The sequence below is a fragment of the Salvelinus namaycush genome, unplaced genomic scaffold (assembly GCF_016432855.1).
Source record: "Salvelinus namaycush isolate Seneca unplaced genomic scaffold, SaNama_1.0 Scaffold1270, whole genome shotgun sequence".
In the NCBI taxonomy this organism is placed as follows: Eukaryota; Metazoa; Chordata; class Actinopteri; order Salmoniformes; family Salmonidae; genus Salvelinus; species Salvelinus namaycush.
Window position 1 is genome coordinate 47,399 of NW_024057976.1, and position 11,977 is coordinate 59,375.

Below are 11,977 nucleotides of genomic sequence, written 5' to 3' on the forward strand. Positions count from 1 at the left end.
TTAAATACCCGTGTGGTTTTTACTGACAGTCCCTACTGACCGGGGCTAATATTTAACAGGATTATAACGTAGAGAAAACCAATAGAATTGGTATGACCACAGATAAAAATCACATTGGGAAAACTTTTATCAATCACCTGTGTATTATACATGAAACACATGCAGTTTAGCTTCACACAAAACCTCTTAATGCATATACACAGGTGATATAGTGCCTTATCAAACTTGCTGAAGCATTCATAACTACCCATTGCTTTTTTACAAAGACAATCCTTCTTCCATGTTTGACCACTAACTTCATAATGGTTTGTCCGATAGTATTCATTGCTCATAAAATGCTGTAAAACGTAGGTTAGTAGAAGCATCCAGAGTGTCATGCGTACATTTCAAAACGAGGTTAATAAAAGGTCAAAGGTTAGAGGTGACCGACTTTTCATCATGGACATAACCTTTGACCCTGGCCCACATTGCCGTGTTTCATACTTACAAAGAAAATGCCTCCCTCCACCTTCCGGGCTCTTCTCTGACATGACACCTTCACAAATAAAATAAAATGTTCACAGTTTCAATGATTCATTTATTCATTTCATCCTGTGATGTTTTTCCAAATAAATGACTCGTTCACAGAACAGCATTAGTTTCCATTTTTCCATTTGCACACTGTTAATCATCTCTTTATTTATCCAGACAATCTCTTTGAAATTAAATGAAATTAAAGAATTTACCATTGGATAACCTATTTTTCAAGGGGGATTCCTAACCTTTGCCAAAGACAGCAGCAATGCACAATCTGATGTTCGCACACAATTCCCTCTTGCGGAATGTCTCGGTGTTTTATCGCATCAGCTCCTGTCCTGCTTTCATATTTCAGAAGGCTCTTATACTAAAGAATGCCCCTGAGAGAGATGGGCGTTTCATTGCTGCTGATCCTCTTTCTATAATACTTTTACAGTATAGGATACTTGACTGTGAGTGTAGCAGAACAACTGGATTTGCCCACCACAACAACAGCCCCTCCACATTACACTCCATGCAGTTTGGCTTCAGAGCGAAACATTCCACAGAAACGGCCAACTGCTTTCTTCTGGAAAATGTGAAGTCCAAGATAGACAAAATGGGGTGTTGTTGGGGCTGTGTTTCTGGACCTAAGGAAGGCTTTTGATACTGTTAACCATGAGGTTCTCATCACAAAATTGTCCAAGTTCATCTTTTCCCCCGATGCCTTGAGATGGATGAAATCATACCTTGAAGGCAGAACTTAGTGTGTCAGAGTGAGCAATGAGCTGTCTCCCACTCTTAGCTATGATGTGGGCGTGCCCCAAGGGTCAATACTGTTCAGCCTGTACATTAATGATCTGCCTTCTGTCTGTACTGGGTCTGTAGTTCAAATGTATGCAGATGATACAGTGATATATGTGCATACAAAGAGCAAACAACAAGCTGCACAAGAACTCACTACTGTAATGGTCCAGGTTACAAAGTGACTCAATACTGTAATGGTCCAGGTTACAAAGTGGCTCACTACTGTAATGGTCCAGGTTACAAAGTGACTCAATACTGTAATGGTCCAGGTTACAAAGTGGCTCAGTGACTCACTACTGTAATGGTCCAGGTTACAAAGTGGCTCAGTGACTCGTGTTTGCATCTCAATGTCAATAAAACTGTCTGCATGTTCTTCACAAAGAGGGCAACAGATGCTACTGAGCCAGATGTCTATGGGTCAGGGGAGAAGCTCCAGGTGGAATCTGATGCTACTGAGCCAGATGTCAGGGCAGAAGCTCCAGGTGGTATCTGATGCTACTGAGCCAGATGTCTATGTGCCAGGGGAGAAGCTCCAGCTGGTATCTGATGCTACTGAGCCAGATGTCTATGTCTCATGGGAGAAGCTCCAGCTGGTATCCGATGCTACTGAACCAGATGTCTATGTGTCAGGGGAGAAGCTCCAGGTGGTATCTGATGCTACTGAGCCAGATGTCTATGTGTCAGGGGAGAAGCTCCAGGTGGTATCTGATGTTACTGAGCCAGATGTCTATGTGTCAGGGGAGAAGCTCCAGGTGGTATCTGATGCTACTGAGCCAGACGTCTTTGTGTCAGGGGAGAAGCTCCAGCTGGTATCTGATGCTACTGAGCCAGATGTCTGTGTGTCAGGGCAGAAGCTCCAGGTGGTATGTGATGCTACTGAGCCAGATGTCTATGTGTCAGGGGAGAAGCTCCAGGTGGTATCTGATGCTACTGAGCCAGATGTCTATGTGTCAGGGGAGAAGCTCCAGGTGGTATCTGATGTTACTGAGCCAGATGTCAATGTGTCAGGGGAGAAGCTCCAGCTGGTATCTGATGCTACTGAGCCAGATGTCTGTGTGTCAGGGGAGAAGCTCCAGGTGGTATCTGATGCTACTAAGCCAGATGTCTATGTGTTAGGGGAGAAGCTCCAGCTGGTATCTGATGCTACTGAGCCAGATGTCTGTGTGTCAGGGGAGAAGCTCCAGGTGGTATCTGATGCTACTGAGCCAGATGTCTATGTGCCAGGGGAGAAGCTCCAGCTGGTATCTGATGCTACTGAGCCAGATGTCTGTGTGTCAGGGGAGAAGCTCCAGGTGGTATCTGATGCTACTGAGCCAGATGTCTGTGTGTCAGGGGAGAAGCTCCAGGTGGTATCTGATGCTACTGAGCCAGATGTCTATGTGTTAGGGGAGAAGCTCCAGCTGGTATCTGATGCTACTGAGCCAGATGTCTATGTGCCAGGGGAGAAGCTCCAGCTGGTATCTGATGCTACTGAGCCAGATGTCTGTGTGCCAGGGGAGAAGCTCCAGGTGGTATCTGATGCTACTGAGCCAGATGTCTGTGTGTTAGGGGAGAAGCTCCAGCTGGTATCTGATGCTACTGAGCCAGATGTCTGTGTGTCAGGGGAGAAGCTCCAGGTGGTATCTGATGCTACTGAGCCAGATGTCTATGTGTTAGGGGAGAAGCTCCAGCTGGTATCTGATGCTACTGAGCCAGATGTCTGTGTGTCATGGGAGAAGCTCCAGGTGGTGTCTGATTTTAAGTACCTTGGCATCGTACTTGATTCCAACCTCTCTTTTAAAAAGCAGGTGAAAAAGGTAATTCAGATAACCAAATTCAACCTAACAAATATCCGATTTATACGAAATTGTTTGACTACTGAGGTTTCAAAACTGTACTTCAAACCTATGATACTCCCCCACTTAACATACTGCTTGACTAGTTGGGCCCAAGCTTGCTGTACAACATTAAAACCTATTCAGTCTGTCTACAAACAGGCTTTCAAAGTGCTTGATAGGAAGCTCAATAGCCATCATCACTGTTACATCCTCAGAAAGCATGAGCTCCTGAGTTGGGAAAATCTTGTGTATTCAAGATCCTAAATGGCCAGGCTCCCTCTCCACTCAGTATTTTTGTTGAACAGAAAACCCAAACCTTATGGCAGCAGATCCACAAAGTCTGCCATGAGAGGTGACTGTATAGTTCCCTTAAGGAAAAGCACCTTTAGTAAATCCGCTTTCTCAGTGAGAGCTTCCCATGTCTGGAATACACTGCCATCAGACACACATAACTGCACCACATATCACACTTTCACAAAAGGCATGAAGACACGGCTAAATGTCAATCAGATTTGTGAACATGGTCCCTAGCTGCGTATTTCCGCTTTCCATGTTGTCTGTAGTTTGTGAGGTGTGGAAACACTTTTGTTGCTTTTATGGATTTTGTCTTGTTGCTTTTGGTTCTATGTTGCTATGTCTGTATGCTATGTCTTGCTTGTCCTATGTTGCTCTGCGTGCCCTCACTGCTCAATGATTGTCTGTATTGTCATTGTTTTTAATAACCTGCCCAGGGACTGCGGTTGAAAATTAGCCGGCTGGTTAAAACTGGCACTTTACTGAAACGTTGATTAATGTGCACTGTCCCTGTAAAAATAAACTCAACTCAAACTGCTCTTTATATGAGATCTTTACAGTACAAGATGCTTGACTGCTCTTTATATGAGATCTTCACAGTATAGGATGTGTGACTGCTCTTTATATGAGACCTTTACAGTATAGGATGTGTGACTGCTCTTTATATGAGACCTTTACAGTATAGGATGCTTGACTGCTCTTAATATGAGACCTTTACAGTACAAGATCCTTGACTGCTCTTAATATGAGATCTTTACAGTACAAGATGCTTGACTGCTCTTAATATGAGATCTTTACAGTACAAGATGCTTGACTGCTCTTAATATGAGATCTTTACAGTACAAGATGCTTGACTGCTCTTAATATGAGACCTTTACAGTACAAGATGCTTGACTGCTCTTAATATGAGACCTTTACAGTACAAGATGCTTGACTGCTCTTAATATGAGATCTTTACAGTACAAGATGCTTGACTGCTCTTAATATGAGATCTTTACAGTACAAGATGCTTGACTGCTCTTAATATGAGATCTTTACAGTACAAGATGCTTGACTGCTCTTAATATGAGACCTTTACAGTACAAGATGCTTGACTGCTCTTAATATGAGACCTTTACAGTACAAGATGCTTGACTGCTCTTAATATGAGATCTTTACAGTACAAGATGCTTGACTGCTCTTTATATGAGATCTTTACAGTACAAGATGCTTGACTGCTCTTAATATGAGATCTTTACAGTACAAGATGCTTGACTGCTCTTTATATGAGATCTTCACAGTACAAGATGCTTGACTGCTCTTTATATGAGATCTTTACAGTACAAGATGCTTGACTGCTCTTTATATGAGATCTTCACAGTACAAGATGCTTGACTGCTCTTTATATGAGATCTTTACAGTACAAGATGCTTGACTGCTCTTTATATGAGACCTTTACAGTACAAGATGATTGACTGCCTCTTATATCCTTAAGCCAGGGATATCAAACATGGGATGATATGCAGAGGGTCAACTGACTTTATAATATCCTCTAGTTAGTGGTTGGTCCCGAGTGATCAAATACTCACATCCCTGTAGTGTGAAAAGTAGTGCACTATATAGGGAATAGGGTGCCATAGGGCTCTGGTCTAAAGTAGTGCACTATATAGGGAATAGGGTTCCATAGGGCTCTGGTCTAAAGTAGTGCACTATATAGGGAATAGGGTTCCATTTGGGACTCAGTTACAGTCTTTACTTTCTCCCTAGAGCAGGGGTGTCAAACTCAAATACCCAGTGGGCCAAAATGTAAAACCTGAACAAAGTCGCGGGCCAACATTGAACAAATGAACCTTTTAATATGGACCCAAACAAGTTTTGCTTTAACATTGAATATGGAACAAGCATCGCTTATTACCATACAATATATAATTTAATAGTGGAGACATGCAAAATCGAATTTCAAATGAAAAAACACATCAATGGCATTCATTTATTAAATAAATAAAATGTAAATAAAAATCGTATGCCTCTTTTCTATTTGCAGCCTTCTGATTTAAATACCAAAATAAACTTTTTCCACTGGCTAATAATTTTACAAATAAAATGATAATAAATCAATCAACCATTCAAGCCCATGCCTTGTAGCAAGAAAAAGTGCACAAAGAAAACGTTAATTATTGCACACTGATCTAATCTGATGTGCCCAAGCCAGATACCTGGCATCTCTTCTTGGGTGCTAGTTCATTCATGTCTGGGCTCAGGCTCTGAGCTGAAGAAATCCTCAGTATCGAGCGAAGGTGTTCATCAGTCAGACGTCTCCTGTGAGTTGTTTTGGTCATCTTCATCGAGGAGAAAAGTTGCTCGCATAGATAAGTGCTGCCGAACATGGAGAGCATCTGAGCAGCTTGGGTGCGGAGTTGAGGCATTGTGTCAGGGATGAACCGTGGAAACTGTGCGGCGCCCACAGCATCATATTTTGACTTCAGCGTGTCGTTGCACTGGAGTTCAATCAGCTCCATTTGGATGTTGGTTGGTGCATTTTCCACATCAACTGCGAAGGGATTACTAAGCAGTTCAAACCTACATTTCTGGACATCGAAGTCGGCAAATCGCTGGCTAAACTCAGCGGCGAGAACACTGAGTTTTTCAGCAAACTGTGCGCATGGGAACACGGCGGTAGAGATCTGCGCTTTTATGGTTTGGCAGCAGGGAAAATGGCAATGGTTTCCTTGCAGCATCTGATTCTCCCACAGGCACAGTTTAGTTTTAAAGGCCCTCACTGCAGCGTACATGTCTGTGATGATGCGCCCTCGCCCCTGAAGCTGCAGGTTCAGCGCATCGAGATGGCTCGAGATGTCACAGAGAAAGGCCAGCTCACACAGAAACTTTTGCTCCCGGAGCTCTGCTGTATCCTTCCCTTTGGTTTCCAGGAATTGACATATTTCCTCACGCAGCTCGAAACATCTGTTCAGTACTTTTCCTCTGCTTAGCCATCTCACCTCTGTGTGATACGGCACGTCTGCGTATTCCGAACCACACTCCTCTAGAAATTTTTTAAACTGGCGGTGATTCAGACCTTTGGCTCTTATAAAGTTAACTACCTTTGTTACTGTGGTCATAACATGTTCCATCTTTAGGGCTTTGGCACACAGTGATTCCTGATGTATGATGCAGTGGTAAACAGTTAGCTCACCTGCACAGTTCTCTTCCCGCATCTTCTCCCGAACCATGCCCACCAGTCCACTCTTTTTACCGCACATCGCTGGCGCACCATCTGTCGTTAATCCAACGAGTTTATCCCACGGCAGCTTTATTTCAGTTACACATTTGGAAACCTCCTCAAAGATTTCCTTTCCTGTGGTTGTGCCATGCATTGATTTGAATCCCAATAGCTCCTCCGTAACACACAGATTTGAGTCCACTCCACGGATGAAGACTGACAGCTGAGCAGTATCAGATGCGTCGCAGCTCTCATCCACAGCGAGGGAGAACGCAACGAAATCTTTTCCCTTTTCCATCAGCTGGTCATACAGACTGGTGGCAAGATCACATGTGCGATCAGCTACTGTGTTCCTGCTCAGGCTCACGTTTGAAAATGCTTGCTTTTTCTCTGGGCATACGAGGTCACAAACTTTCATCATGCACTTTTTCACGAACTCTCCCTCATTAAAGGGCCGGGCTGATTTTGCGATCTCTGCTGCCACTATATAACTAGCCTTTACAGCAGCCTCACTTTGTGATGTGGCTTTTTTGAACATATTCTGTTGTGAAACCAAACTTCTTTTCATCTCCTCTACTTTCTGGCTCCTTTGAGTCATGTCCAGGTCCTTGTATTTGTCATGGTGTTTCGTTTCATAGTGTCGTCTAATGTTGTACTCCTTACTTACAGCCACGTTGACTCCACAAACAAGACAAACAGGTTTGTCTTTTACATATGTAAACAGATATTCTGCCTCCCACTTGTCCAGAAAGCTCCTGTTTTCTGCCTTTCTTTTCGCCATTTTTGGGAAGGGATAGCGCGCGGACAGTTGTAGCGTCTATGTTGCTATGACTACTGTCACAGAGGAGAGGGCGTTTCTGGGTCCTGTCCTGATTGGCGCGCGAAAACAACAGCAGAGCATTATGGGATTCGTAGTATTAGCGGTGAATGCGGTGTATAATACCGGCGGGCCAGCTCTAGAGTAATTTGGTATTGTCTCGCGGGCCAGAGTTTGACACCCATGCCCTAGAGCATCTCACAGTTGATGATGCTAGACCTTGAGGTTTGCCGGATTGAATCCCCGAGCTGACAAGGTAAAAATCTGTCGTTCTGCCCCCTGAACAAGGAAGTTAACCCCACTGTTCCCCGGTGGGCCGTGATTGTAAATAAGAATTGGTTCTTAACTGACTTGCCTAGTTAAATAAAAAAGATTAAAGATTTCTTCGCGATATGATTTAACTCTTGAATATGTTACAGCTTTTAAAGAGACCTTTCTGTTCAATATGATATAACTATTAAATATGTTACAGCTTTTGGAGAGACCTTTCTGTGTAATATGATATAACTATTAAATATGTTACAGCTTTTGGAGAGACCTTTCTGTGTAATATGATATAACTATTAAATATGATATAACTCCAAAGTATTTCAGCTCTAAGAATAGCATCTCTCCCATATCGTCTCTAAGAGGGGTGCGTCACGTCATGCCAGGATATTTTTTGCTATACTCAACTTGAGTGAGTTGAACCACTGACGGGATCCCTGTCTGATTTTGCACCTTCATGGGAACGTGCGTTTGTGGAGATATTTGTGGGTTGAACTCTGCTTTGTCTCAGGATAGTAAGTTAGTGGTCTGTTGATATCCCTCTAGTGGTGTGAGGGACTATACCCTGCCTTGTCTCAGGGTAGTAAGTTAGTGGTCTGTTGATATCCCTCTAGTGGTGTGGGGACTATACTCAGCCTTGTCTCAGGGTAGTAAGTTAGTGGTCTGTTGATATCCCTCTGGTGGTGTGGGGGACTATACCCAGCCTTGTCTCAGGGTAGTAAGTTAGTGGTCTGTTGATATCCCTCTGGTGGTGTGGGGACTACACCCAGCATTGTCTCAGGGTAGTAAGTTAGTGGTCTGTTGATATCCCTCTAGTGGTGTGGGGGAGGTGCTTTGAAAAAGTGGGTGGGATTATTTCCTGCCTGGGTGACCCTGTCCTGGGGTAACTTCAGACAGGGCCACAGTGTCCCCTGACCCCCCCCCCCCGTCTCAGTCTCCAGTATCTATGCTGCAATAGTCTATGTGCCCGGGGGGGGAGGGGTCTAGGGTCAGTCTGTCCCATCAGGTGTAATTCTCCAGTCTTATCTGGTGTCCTGTGTGATCCTAGGTATTTGATATTTGGTATTTTATAAGGATCCCCATTAGCTGTTGCAAAAGCAGCAGCTACTCTTCCTGTTCCAAACATAATACAGAACGTTAATAGACATGGACAGCTCAAGGACAGAACTACCTACACCAGGGCTGTCCAACCCTCTTCCTGGAGATCTACTGTCCTGTAGGTTATCAGTCCAACCCTCTTCCTGGAGATCTACTGTCCTGTAGGTTTACAGTCCAACCCTCTTCCTGGAGATCTACTGTCCTGTAGGTTTACAGTCCAACCCTCTTCCTGGAGATCTACTGTCCTGTAAGTTCAGTCCAACCCTCTTCCTGGAGATCTACTGTCCTGTAAGTTCAGTCCAACCCTCTTCCTGGAGATCTACTGTCCTGTAGGTTTACAGTCCAACCCTCTTCCTGGAGATCTACTGTCCTGTAGGTTTACAGTCCAACCCTCTTCCTGGAGATCTACTGTCCTGTAGGTTTACAGTCCAATCCTCTTCCTGGAGATCTACTGTCCTGTAGGTTATCAGTCCAACCCTCTTCCTGGAGATCTACTGTCCTGTAAGTTCAGTCCAACCCTCTTCCTGGAGATCTACTGTCCTGTAAGTTCAGTCCAACCCTCTTCCTGGAGATCTACTGTCCTGTAGGTTTACAGTCCAACCCTCTTCCTGGAGATCTACTGTCCTGTAGGTTTACAGTCCAACCCTCTTCCTGGAGATCTACTGTCCTGTAGGTTTACAGTCCAATCCTCTTCCTGGAGATCTACTGTCCTGTAGGTTATCAGTCCAACCCTCTTCCTGGAGATCTACTGTCCTGTAAGTTCAGTCCAACCCTCTTCCTGGAGATCTACTGTCCTGTAGGTTTACAGTCCAACCCTCTTCCTGGAGATCTACTGTCCTGTAGGTTATCAGTCCAACCCTCTTCCTGGAGATCTACTGTCCTGTAGGTTTACAGTCCAACCCTCTTCCTGGAGATCTGTAATTTGTGCTGTAATTTGTAAACGATTCACCTGATATGGGTGAAAATCCCCTCAAATTAAAGCCAATAGTCTGCACTTTAACATCATAGTCGTATCATTTCAAATCCAAAGTGCTGGAGTACAGAGTCAAAAATAACATCCAAGATGTCACTGGCCTAATACTTTTGGAGCTCATTGTATGTCATCTCTGTCATATTCTGCTCAGTGTTTTCTCCTTACACAAGGACGAACATACTATGTATAGAATAAAAATGCTCCTGTGAGAGTTATGTCTGCCCAATCGGACAGGTCTGTTTAATAACTGTGATCACAGGATTATGAGTCATGATATGGTATTTACATAACTCAAAACCAGACACCCTCCATAGTGGACACCAGGGAAAGACAGGAGGGGAGGGGAGGGGAGGGGAAGGGAAGGGAGGGGAGGGGAGGGGAGGGGAGGGGAGGGGACAAGACAGGAGAGGAGAGGAAACAACAGTACATGACAGATGAAAGGGGGAAAGATAAGGACAAGGGAAGAGGGGGAAATTATAATGACAAAGAATAGATATGCGAGGAGATTAGGATGATGAGAAAGCTGGGAGAAGGAGGAGGCGGTAGAGGAGAACAGAGAGAGAGGGGAAGGTAGAGGAGAACAGAACGAGGGAAAACATGTCAGCACAGAAGGGGTGCAGGGGAAGTAACAAACTGGTGGGGGGTAGATAAGGGGTGAAGATAAACAGGGGGAGATGAGAGATGGGAATCAGGGGGAGAGAAGAGAGGATAAACAGGGGGAGAGGAGATACAAGGGGAGAAGAGAGAGGAAAGAGTAGAAACGGGGGAGAGGGGAGAGGAGAAACAAACAAGAGAGAGTATAAAAAGGGGGAGAGGAGAGAGGAGAAACAGGGGGAGAGGGGAGAGGAGAAACAGGGGGAGAGGAGAGAGGATAAACAGGGGGAGAGGAGAGAGGAGAAACAGGGGGAGAGGGGAGAGGAGAATCAAATAAGAGAGAGTATAAAAAGGGGGAGAGGAGAGAGGAGAAACAGGGGGAGAGGGGAGAGAGGAGAGAGGAGAACAGGGGAGAGGAGAAACGGGGAGAGTAGAAACAGAGAGATAGAGGAGAGAGAAAAAACATGGAGAGATGAGGGAGGAGAAACAGGGGGAGAGGAGAGAGAGGAGAAACAGGAGGAGAGGGGAGAGAGGAGAAAAATGAGGAGAGGGGAGAGAGGAGAAACAGGAGGAGAGGGGAGAGGGGAGAGAGGAGAGACGAGAAACATTGGTAGAGGGGAGAGAGGGGAGAGACGAAACGGGGGAGAGGGGAGAGGAGAAACAGTGGAAGAGGAGAGAGAGGAAAGATAATGAATAGGAGAGGGAAAAACAAAGAGGAGAGAGGATCAACAGAGGGACTACACCACTACAGTAGAATAGTGTTTACTATACTACACCACTACAGTAGAATAGTGTTTACTATACTACACCACTACAGTAGAATAGTGTTTACTATACTACACCACTACAGTAGAATAGTGTTTACTATACTACTGCACCACTACAGTAGAATAGTGTTTACTATACTACTGCACCACTACAGTAGAATAGTGTTTACTATACTGCACCACTACAGTAGAATAGTGTTTACTATACTACACCACTACAGCAGAATAGTGTTTACTATACTACTGCACCACTACAGTAGAATAGTGTTTACTATACTGCACCACTACAGTAGAATAGTGTTTACTATACTGCACCACTATAGTAGAATAGTGTTTACTATACTGCACCACTACAGTAGAATAGTGTTTACTATACTACACCACTACAGTAGAATAGTGTTTACTATACTACACCACTACAGTAGAATAGTGTTTACTATACTGCACCACTACAGTAGAATAGTGTTTACTATACTACACCACTACAGTAGAATAGTGTTTACTATACTGCACCACTACAGTAGAATAGTGTTTACTATACTACACCACTACAGTAGAATAGTGTTTACTATACTACACCACTACAGTAGAATAGTGTTTACTATACTACACCACTACAGTAGAATAGTGTTTACTATACTGCACCACTACAGTAGAATAGTGTTTACTATACTACACCACTACAGTAGAATAGTGTTTACTATACTGCACCACTACAGTAGAATAGTGTTTACTATACTACACCACTACAGTAGAATAGTGTTTACTATACTACTGCACCACTACAGTAGAATAGTGTTTACTATACTGCACCACTACAGTAGAATAGTGTTTACTATACTGCACCAC

At 44.1% G+C, this 11,977-nt stretch overlaps 1 protein-coding gene across 1 annotated transcript in view; it reads right to left on the reverse strand.

Moving 5' to 3' along the window:
• The window catches only part of LOC120036262 (cytosolic 5'-nucleotidase 1A-like), a 39,194-nt gene extending 32,542 nt beyond the window's left edge, over positions 1 to 6,652 (reverse strand). Inside the window, exons 1-2 of the mRNA XM_038982740.1 lie at positions 6,586 to 6,652; positions 5,609 to 6,435 (exon numbers count right to left, since the gene is read on the reverse strand). Coding sequence (XP_038838668.1) covers positions 5,609 to 6,435; positions 6,586 to 6,652 — 894 coding nt within the window. The remainder of the gene's footprint in view (positions 1 to 5,608; positions 6,436 to 6,585) is intronic.
• Positions 6,653 to 11,977: the final 5,325 nt, after the last annotated feature.